This window comes from Chelonia mydas, chromosome 5 (assembly GCF_015237465.2).
Source record: "Chelonia mydas isolate rCheMyd1 chromosome 5, rCheMyd1.pri.v2, whole genome shotgun sequence".
NCBI classification, from domain to species: domain Eukaryota; kingdom Metazoa; phylum Chordata; order Testudines; family Cheloniidae; genus Chelonia; species Chelonia mydas.
In genome coordinates, this window is record NC_051245.2 from 49,652,868 (window position 1) to 49,663,923 (window position 11,056).

Below are 11,056 nucleotides of genomic sequence, written 5' to 3' on the forward strand. Positions count from 1 at the left end.
ACAGCTTTGGGATGAAAGTTATTATAGAATTGTAAAGTTTTTTTTTTTAATTTTTATTTATAAAATCAACTGATGGGTTTTATATAACATGTAAATTTTATATGCCCTGACCCTTATTAAAAACTCTCCAAAATTCAAGGCAGTAAAAAGGCATTTATTCTGCCTCGTCACAATAACCTATTAAAGGAGATGCAAATAGAGGCCTTAGTCCAGCAAAAAGCTACATATAAGTAAACTCCTGCATCCATGTGGAACTCTTTGCTGCTTGAGGACCATAATTGTTGTGACAGACTTAATGCTGCAGTCAATAAATAAGATTTTCTGTAGTTTGGAATTACTTTTATTTATTTGTATTACAGTCATGTACACAGGCCTCAGTCAGGTTCAGGGCACCATTGTGCCAGGCATTCTGCACATATAGGCTTCATTCTTGCTGTGAACTCTGCATGGGCAGACCCTGGCAACTACACAGAGTTCATCAGGGCCATAATAAGAAATAGTCCCTGCAACCAAAAAATTTATAATTTTACATCTTGAGCTTGCAATAAGATCCATACAGGCAGTTTCTTGTGTCCATGCAGAGCCCCGTTGCCTTCATGATTTCGGTTAGTTACGACTATCTGCTCGTGCAAAACTCATTGAACAGCATAGGTGTTAATCCTGCAAGTGCTTAGGCACTTATTTAATTTTACTCATGTGAGCAGTCCAATTGCTTTGATTGAGACTACTCACATTAGTGAAGTTAAACACTTGCCTAAATGTTTATAGATTTGGGACCTAAAGTACCAACTTTATAATGAAATCTGTGTAGGAGTGGCAGACCCTTCTGCCTGTGCAGAGAAATCAAAGGGATGCTGCATAGTTGTAAGGATCTGCCTGCACAGATCTGATTACAAGGTTAGGGCCACAGTCTTTCATATTCTAGTAACTCAAAAACAGCTGAATTAATTTTGTACTACATTTCTAAAATAATTCTAAATCCAAGAGCTGAGAATCAAGCAGATAACAGTTCAGCCCAAAGAGACATTATAATTTGCAATGATGTAAGTGGGGCTTCTGGCTTATGAAGTTTAGTTTTTTGGGCTTTCGTATTTAGTTTTAGGTAAATTATATTACCTGTTTAAGGATTAAATGTGATGTTAAAATATTGTTTTTCTCAAATTGTACAAAAATGACCTCCTCTGAAACTCTGAATTCCTGGCAATGAGTTCTCATTTAGCATGGGATAACTGGACCTGGCACTGTTACAGCACCATAATTTTCTGCATTGCAAGACAAGTAAACATTGGGCCCTTCCAGCTGACATTTTAGAGATTTACCATCACTCACCATTTTATCTTAACTATTGCAATATTTAGTGTGTTTTTTAAGTCCGAGTACCTGGAATTCTGTGATGATATGAAGAATCGCAGTTCTAATTTTTTAAAAAGCCTTCATGGTTGAAGAGAAAAATTTGAAAACAGGACCCAAAGTGTTCCCTAAAAGGCTCAGAACAGCTCTATTTGCTTTCTGGTTTTTGAGACCTTAGGGTGCACTGGGATCATATGTTCACGCTTTTCTATGCAACCAGGCAGGACAAAAACCTGCTTCCAAACAGAAAAGTTGTGGCTTTCAGCTAGCACGTGACGTTACTGCCTCCTGGAATTTGGCGGAAGGGGTAAGAAACCACACCAAATATCCTGAGACTCCGACACAGCCTAAGTATCCAGAGAACGCTGATCTCCACAACTCGAGAGAAACAGATTTACTGAGGTCCATCAGAGCAACAGCAGCCTGGACATGCTGCTAACTGAGCACGCGCAATGTTAACGACCACCCCCGCTCAGAGGCTCCGACTAATTCTAATCTTGGTGGGGGTGGTTTGGTGACGCCGGCATATTTGTGACATCACCGAGGCGTGTCATTCTATAAGCCACGTCGGCGGGGGGTGCTGAGGGGGAGGCAGAAGAAGGTTCTGGCAACTGTCGGAGCGCTCGGGAGAAGTAGCTGCGGCTCAGGTTCTGTGCGTCCCGCCCGGCATATTGTCTCGCCATGGCCCGTGAGTATCAACCCGCCCTGTCGGGAACGGCTCTGCCGGCTCCGCGCGTTCGCTGGCCGCTGTCGGGCCTAGGTGATGGAGCGGCGGCGGCTAGCGAGCGCGACTCCTTCTCGCCGGCTCTGGGTCGGGCCCGGTACGTGCATGATGGTGGCTGGTCCTGGTAATTCAGGCTCCGGGCGCCTCTTTCCCGCTCCGGCGCCGCCGGCTCCTCCCCGCCGAGCTGTGAAGGCCCGTGGGCCCCGCAGGCTTCGTCAGAGCCGGCGCCATAGTGGCCCCACCCAGCGTCTGACTGCAGGAGCGGCCGGGCCCGCGGGGTGGCGGCCTCCCTTTGGCCTCTAGGGTAAGCGGCGGTTGTGCGGGGCTCCCCCAGGAAGGGGCCTGGCGGGGGATTAACGCGGCGTCCGGGACTTGGGGATCTCTGGCGTTCGTAGTGCGACCTCGTTCTTTGATGACTCCATTTTCCGCCACGTACAACTGGGTATTTCTGGAGCGAAACCTCGGTGGCTATAAACAAGGGGTCTGTTCTGAGCCGGGTCCCCAGCGGTGTCCCTAAAGCCAGCCTTAAAAACGTGGGCAACTCGGAGCAAAGCAGCGTCTCCTGGGTAGTCTTTGCAGGGCTGTTTGTGATGAGCTGCTGATCAGTCAGGTCTGGAGCTCAACGTTCCATTGTTGGCTGTCAGGCTACAAATAAAATCCCCCTGAATGGCCCCTGAGCCTCTAATAGCGCCATACTTAACTTACCACTGCCAGACTGTGCCCTCTTCTTTTACGTACATAACTAAAAAAATCAAACATACTGTAGCAGTACTATGAGGTGTTGCAGGAATCCATATTGCTCAAAGTCGGGGGGAGGAGGGTGGTACAATGTCACTTGACTATATTAATGGCAAAAAATTAACAGAGTTTGAAACGTCACAGCAGTAGTCAGACATTCATTACTAGAGTTTTCTTAAACTCTAGAGCAACTTTTTCATTTCTCCTGGAAACAAGTTAATCTTCAGCATTACTGAAGTTGTCTGTTCTGTAGTTCAACTTGTGAGATGTTCTAAGTTGAGCTCAGAGTTTCTAAACATGCAGCTTAAATTCACTATAGTGATCCAAGTTCAAGGAAGAACTGCGTAATTAAGAACTAAACTTTCTCATGCAAATGCCCTCCGGCCTGAAAGGGAAGTTGCAGGCTTATGCAATCAGAGACACAGCTGTCTCAGTCTACTTATGAACAGGTACTGTATAGTATGCATAACTTGAGGTCAAAAAGAGGCATGGATGATGTGTTCTGTACTCCCGTCATCCTCAAATCAAAAGTACTTGCTAATATGTGAACATGGGCATTGGTACATTCCCCCTTATCTATTCTAAAATAGTAATTGAAGAGGCAGAGCAGGCCTGGAGATCTTTCTGCTATACTGAGCAGTCCTAACTTTCATTATATAGTGAACTTCCAGGTTTAGAGTCCTGGGACATGTAAAACTTTAAATACATGATCATCAGACTACCTACCTAAACTTCGATTATTCTCATTGGAAATACTTTTGTCAGTTTGTACATGTGGCGAAATCAACATTTACTGACACCAATAAAAATCTGATCCTTCCAAGCTTACTTGTAACTTAGCCTGAACTGCTTATATTTGGCAGAACTTTTCCATGCTACATCTGCCTCAAACTGAAGTTCCTAGGAACACTTGAACAAAAAAACATGTAGCTGTTTTTCAGAGCAAGGTTAGGGGAAAAAATGTTAAATTCTCTTCGCTGTTAAATTTGGGAAGCTCTAGCACCTCCTTGCTTTACACCAGACTTGCTGTTTTGCCTTGCAGAATTTCTCTCTTGGATCCAAACTTGGGGAGGAAAACCTCCATGGGTAGTTTTAGCAATGCTTTTTACTGGTTTTGGTCTTAAGGTACTAAATTACTGTCGGTGTACAAGAGTGGAGGTAAGGAAGTGGAAATTACAGCACATATATAAACTTGAATATTATGTAGGTGGGAACCAGCGTGAACTTGCCCGCCAGAAAAATCTGAAGAAAACCCAGGAGGTCCTCAAGGGGAAAAGGAAAGAGGATAGTTTGTCTGCTTCTCAGAGAAAACAAAGGTAAGCTCTAGTACACAGGTCTCAGAGAGGAGGGTGAGTGGTATTCTATAAGCTCTGCTCATGAAAATAAGCTGTACCTACTTGATACTAGTAGACTGTGATTATATTTTGAACATCTGCACATATTTTAGGTTACTCAGACTTGGCTTCCCCTCAGTATTTCTTGAGCTTGAATCTGTCTTGGGTGGATGGGTGGGCCTCAAATGCCCTTCTGGGTTCTACTGTAGTCCTTGGTTTTGACCCCTTGTTAGGAGGGAAGTGGCAGTACCTCCCCAGCCGTTCACTTGAGGTGCCAAAACAAAACGTTCAGATTGAGCAGTTCTTCGTATTTTCCTTCCCTCTTACATGCTTTGAGACTTTTTTTTTTTTTTTTTTTTTTTTAAAGAGTGTAGTTCACGGAGAGTAAATCAGCATACCAGCTCAGTTGAAACCGTGGATACTTTTCTTATCTAAAGAAGGAATTAGCCATTTCAGTCTGAAAAGCAGCTTAACCTAGTAGAGATTTGTTCATCTATGTATAAATTGAGTATTGCCTCATTCACAGTGGGTCCACCTACCATTCATTTGAACTGAATACAAATGAAGGATTGTAAGATAAAACTAACAGGAAGAAAAACACGGAGGGGTGGGGGGGGAGGAGAACCTTTTTGTGAGGTGCATATCAGAGGTTTGCTTGAGTATATTTGAGGAGACAGAAGGGATGCCCAGGCACCCTACATTGAGGGAGTAAAAGGAGAGTGCTTTTGCTTCATGGGAAAAAGGGTCTTAACTGGGTTTGGCTGAAAATGCTGGACTACTTTGGGTGAGAGTCTTTAAAGAATAACTTACGCTTTCTAAAAACTAAATTTATTTTTATGGCTATCAAGCGATTAAAAAATTAATTGCAATTAATCATGCTGTAAAGCAATAATAGAATACTATTTATAAATATTTTTGGATGTTTTGCACACTTTTCAAATATTTCAGTTACAACATAGAATACAAAGTGTGTAGTGCTCATTTTGTATTTTTTATTATAAATATTTGCACTGTAAAAAAGAGTGAATTGAAAAATACTTACTGCAAGTCCTGTAGTGCAGTCTCTTTATCATGAAAGTTGAACTTACAAATGTAGAATTATGTACAAAAAATAACTGCATTCAAAAACAAAACAATGTTAAACTTTAGAGCTTACAAGTCCACTCAGTCCTACTTCTTGTTCAGCCAGTTGCTCAGACAGACAAGTTTGGTTACATTTGCAGGAGATAATGCTGTCTGCTTCTTGTTTAGTGTCACCAGAAAGTGAACAGCTATTCGCATGGCGCTGTTGTAGCTAGCGTTGCAAGATATTTACGTGCCAGATGCGCTAAAAATTCATATGCCCCTTCATACTTCAACCACCACTCTAGAGGATGTGTCCATGCTGATGACTTGGGCTGCTTGATAACGACCCAAAGCAGTGCAGACCACCACATGTTCATTTTCGGCATCTGAGTCAGATGCCATCGCAGAAGGCTGATTTTTTATTTTGGTGGTTCAGGTTCTGTAGTCTCTGCATCAGAATGTTTCTCTTTTAAGACTTCTGAAAGCATGCTCCACACCCTGTCCCTCTCAGATTTTGGAAGGCACTTCAGATTCTTAAATCTTGGGTCGAGTGCTGTAGCTATCTTTAGAAATCTCACATTGGTACCTTCTTTACGTTTTGTCAAATCTGCTGTGAAAGTGTTCTTAAAACGAACAACATATGCTGGGTCATCACCCCAGATTGTTACAACATGAAATATATAGCCAAATGCGGGTAAAATAGAGCAGGGGACATGAAATTCTTCCCCAAGGAGTACAGTCACAAAATTAATTAACGCACAATTTTTTTTTAACAAGCATTATCATCATGGAATCATGTCCTCCAGAATGGTGGCTGAAGCATGAAGGTGCATACGAATGTTTAGCATATCTGGCATGTAAATAACTTGCAATGCTGGCTACAAAAGTGCCATGCGTATGCCAGTTCTCACTTTCAGGTGACACTGTAAATAGGAAGCAGTATCTCCTGAAAATGGAAACAAACTTTTGTGTCTTAGCAATTGGCTTAACAAGAAGTAGGACTGAGTGGATTTGTAGACTCTTAAGTTTTACATTGTTTTTTGAGTGCAGTTACATAAGTGGTTTTTTTTTTGTTACATTTTTAAGTTACACTTTCACGATAGATTTCACTATAGTACTTGTATGAGGTGAATTGACAAATTTATCAGTGCAAATATTTGTAATACACTTTCTATTCTGTGTTGTAATAGAAACCAATATTTGAAAATACAGAAGAACATTTTAATAAATTTCAATTGGTATTCTATTTAAGAGTGCAATTAATTGCAGTTAATTTAATTGCATGAGTTAACTGCAATTAATCAACAGCCCAATTTTTTGTTCTTTGTTTCCAATACTCTTACTGCCATTTTACTATAGTCTTTGATAAACTTTTTCTTGTTTTACTGTAGCTATATCTAAGTGCTGTGGTGTTAAGCAAAGTGATGTTCCCGAGTTGAATCTCAGAAGTTAGTGTGTACTGTTCCTTTGAGAATAGCAGTCCTGGTAATTCTGTAAGTGTTCAGTGGATTAGGGGTTGGACGCTACAAGGAACATTCCCAAATATTCAGGGACTGGGGTGTGCCTCTCTGTACCTGAACGGAGAGCAAGGTCTGCAGAGGCCTGGAAAATAGTGCTTGTGCTGCCAGAGGCTGTTGCCTTCAGGGAGATGATCCACAGCAGGCACAGACCAGACGATTTCATGCTAGTGGTGAGGTGCCTCACACTCCTGAGAACCCCTGGGGAAGCATCACACTAAACACAATCTGTACTTAAAAACGAAGATCCAAGCAACAAATTAAGTGTAAAGTCTGGTCACAACATGACTCAAGGCCACCACAGTGTTCTTGAATTATAAGACTTTATAGTTAATTCTATAGTACAAGGTAGTATATTAAAGTGTGCAATCAGCCTTGAATTAAATAGCAACTGCCTCAAAATACACTTTCAAATTGAAATTGGTCCAGTAAATAGCTGTCTTCAGAGCCAGTCAAATTAGAGAGACATCCTCTTGACCTAAAGGTTACAGGTTGAAAGATGCTTTCCCTGTGCATTACAACCAGGTAAAAAGCTGTCAGACTCCTGACTTTACTGAGAACATATGAGACAGGATTTATAACCTTTTTGTTGGGGCTTGATCTATATATAGTTCATTCATGTGAGTGAGTATAATCTGTGGATTGGATTTTGGAATATCTATACCAAATAGCGTTGGTTTCCATTTTGTGCCGAGTATTGGCAAACTCAAAATTTGGTACCTCAAATGGGTTTAAATATTGGAGCTTGGATTCATCTACTGTATGCACAGTCTGCTGAAATATCAGACTAGAACTTCAGTGCTACCTTGGAAATATCTATTCTTCCAGGATGATGTTGACAGGTACATAAAATATCAATAGTTCTTTCATTGTAGTAAAATGCAGGCAAGTAGACTTGGTATCTGGGCTGGGCCTCTGCAGGGCTATCAATCTATTGTCCTGATCATTTTTAAGCTTAAATATTGATCCATAATATGCTGTTGCATTTGGTTTTGTTCCATTGGTTAAAAAGCAAGAATGGAAGTAACCTGTAGAAAGTAAGATGAAGCCTAATAGTAGCAGTCAAGGAATATTTTCAGTAACTCACTATTTTTCTAACTAAATGTCTGTCTTTTACAGAGACTCTGAAATCATGCAGCAAAAGCAGAAAGCAGCTAATGAGAAGAAGACTCTGCAGGCAGAAGCAAAATAAAGTGTGTGGCTGCATAAATAGCCTAAAATGTTACAGTACACCAAGTTATAGGGCCTAAAATATCACTTATTTGTAAAAGTGGCCTACCATTAAATGGCAAATGTTTATCTTATACTTGTAGACTTATTCAATTTGCACTTATTTAGAATTTTTGGTTCGTATAGGCTGAGTAAACAAAGACTTCATTAAGTTACCTAGAATACTTATTTCAAAAAAATTGCAAGCACTCTTATAGGCATGCAAATAAGCCTAGTTTAAGTAATGGTAGCTATAGCTTAACTGCACCTTTCATTATTAACAATGTTGGCTTCACTGAATGGCTTGTGTGACTACACTATTAAAGCCACAATTAGACCAGTTTACCTTCTTTGTGACCCTTAAAATATAACAATCATTCACAGTGGAACACTAATTTAAAAGCCCAATACCTTTGTACAATGTATTCAAACTTGTAAAGGTCTGAACTGTAAATCTCATTTTAAATTATTTTTACAATAAAATGTCGCATGAAGTATCATTTAATCTGAAATGGGGTACAGTGGATAACCTTTTACTGGGCTTGAATTAAAAGAAATCTGCACTGTAAGACCAAGAAAATGAACTTTGCAAAACAGTAACTTTCAGAAGACTAAAATCTGGCATGACTTGTTTAATCTTGCCCTCTGGGAAAGATTATAGTATATTGGTTTGTAAACTTTTAGCCTCACCAAGTTAAAACATTGTCTGGTTGGGAAGGGCGGCAACCTCATAACCACAGATCTATAGCATAACTCCTTGACTTTTCTGAGCACCCTCAGCTGAAAGTCAAGGAGAACTACTCCTGCTCAGAAAAATCTGAACACTAACCCTCCATCATTAAAATGAGATTAGTTTAGAAAAATCATGGGAGGGCAATTAAAAAAATTTTTAAACATGCATTTAACTGTCAATCCTCCATTTCTCCTTATATACATACAAACTGCTATGTACAATGAGGTAAATTGCCTTAGAGGGATTCCTTTCATAGATAGGGCAGAGGCTGATGGGAGCAGTGAACTGAGTGTAAGGTTAACTCTAGTGAACTAGCTTTTCTAGGGAGTAGGTAAGGTAGGTTACAAGGAGCTTAAAGCTAGTTTTACCCATATATGCATGTGGGGGGGGGGGGGCAAAATTATTCATTGTCATTCAGCTTTCACTGCATGCCTCAAAAATGATGCGAACTCTAGTTTCCTTTTGATGCCCATGTAGTACACTAATAAATAGAGAGTAGTCTGAACTACCAGTTAGCCTAATTTCAAGTCTTGCTCTCTAGACAATCTGCCAGATCTTCTATTAAGGATAACTATCAATTTAAAAGAAGCACAAGCTTGTCTGAAAGTGCTAGATCTGAATAAACTCCCTCTTCCCTGCATGAATATAAAGAAATGGCATGAGGAAGTTGCAGGTCCCAGTAATTTGGCGGGGGGGGGAGGGGGGAATTCTATGCCTCCAACTGACTGATAGAGTAATCTGCACGTGTTCTGCCACTGTTCTTACATCTCTTCTGGGAGGCAATAAAAGAGAGAGCAATAATTGGCCAAGAACTTGTGTTATCGAAGTAGTACAATAGTATCAACAAAAAGCTATAATCATGCCATCATCCTTGTACAGAGAGGTAGTGTTCCTTATGTTAATTCCAAAGTGCAAGAATGGTGTGTCATAAATATAAAGGGAAGGGTAACAACTTTCATGCATGCAGTAATATAAAATCCCTCTTAGCTAGAGGTACAGAATGCCCTTACCTGTAAAGGCTTAATCAGTTCAATTAACGTAGTTGGCACCTGACCAGAAGGACCAATGGGGAAAGACGATACTTTCAAATCTTGGGGGGGGCTTTGTTTTTGTGCTGTGTGTGCTCTCTCCGGAGACAGAGAGACCAAGCAAGTAATCTAGCTCCTACTGAATGATACATCTAACTTTACAGAAATAGTAAGCAAGAGCAAGGAAATGTGTTAGACTATCTTGTTTTAGCTTGTGAATTTTTCTTATGCTTAGAGGGAGGTTTATCCCTGTTTTTTGTAACTTTACAGTTTTGCCTAGAGGGGAACTCTCTGTATTTTGAATCTGATTACCCTGGAAAATTACCTTCCATCCTGATTTTACAGAGGTGCTGCTTATACTTTTTTTTCTTTATTATAAAGTTCTGTTTTGTTTTTTTAAGAATCTGATTGGTTTTCCTGTCTTAGAAAACCCAGGGATTTGGTCTGTGCTCACCTCTACTAATTGGTGAAGATGATATTCTCAAGCCTCCCCAGGAAAGGGGGTGAAGGTGCTTGGGGGGAATATTTCGGGGAACAGGAACTCCAAGTGGTTCTTTTCCTTGAATCTTTGTCTAACTCACGTGGTGGTGGCAGCGAATACCGTCCAAGGACAAGAAGGGATTTGTCCCTTGGGGAAATTTTAACCTAAGCTGCTAGAAATAAGCTTAGGGGGTCTTTCATGGGGGTTGCCATATCTGTACCCCAGAGTTCAGGGTGGGCAGGGAATGCCTGAAATGGTGTAATGAAATTTGCTTCCAAGGGTGGCAGTTTTGACAGCAGTACTAATAGCACAAGCATGCTCTGTAAAATTAATATTTACCCATACTATGAACAAGTAGGGTTAGTACCCATTTTAGGTCTCTTCCACCATGCCAGATGCAAAATTCAGAACTGGAAATATTTGCAGGAGTAAAACAGGCATTGTCAAGCCACAGCACTCATTAAGTGGTTTATATAAGCAGTTCACCGCTGCATAAATAAAAACCCTGAAATTCCTCACAGAACTTCCTAAACTGTCTTGATTTCTTGAATTTTCGACTCTGATTCTTGCACTAAGATGTCCATCTTGCTCCATGGACATTTTGGGGAAAATACCTGACCATCCCCTAAATTTCCTCTCCATCTCTCCTATGGATGCCTTTAGTCTGTTCTTCCAGAAGAAAATAAAACGTCCTGCAGAAGAGCACTTGGACCCTGGGTGAATTTGTCCGTGCTCCTGCCTCTTTTTGGAAAAGCACATTCATTTAAATAGGAAATGAACAGATTACCCCTACTCATTTGGGGTGGGGGGGAAGGGCTGAGAAGATCCTTGGAGGACCCCTTGTTAAAACGAGGGCAGCACGTCAGACCCGCGTCCA

The 11,056-nt window shown here is 40.8% G+C and overlaps 1 protein-coding gene across 1 annotated transcript; it reads left to right on the top strand.

Annotated features, from left to right (window-relative positions):
- The first annotated feature begins 1,882 nt into the window (after positions 1 to 1,882).
- Positions 1,883 to 8,032, top strand: LOC102941322 (small EDRK-rich factor 1). Its single transcript, XM_007059230.4, has 3 exons — positions 1,883 to 2,038; positions 4,020 to 4,128; positions 7,848 to 8,032. Exons 1-3 carry the CDS (start codon positions 2,032 to 2,034, stop codon positions 7,918 to 7,920), a joined length of 189 nt encoding a protein of 62 aa, XP_007059292.1. The 5' UTR covers positions 1,883 to 2,031; the 3' UTR covers positions 7,921 to 8,032.
- The last annotated feature ends 3,024 nt before the right edge of the window (positions 8,033 to 11,056 follow it).

What these genes read in the sequence shown, in the direction of transcription:
- LOC102941322 (XM_007059230.4), top strand. An exon ending in GCTTCTCAGAGAAAACAAAG is followed by an intron (nt 4,129 to 7,847) that starts GTAAGCTCTAGT and finishes TGTCTTTTACAG; the next exon opens with AGACTCTGAAATCATGCAGC.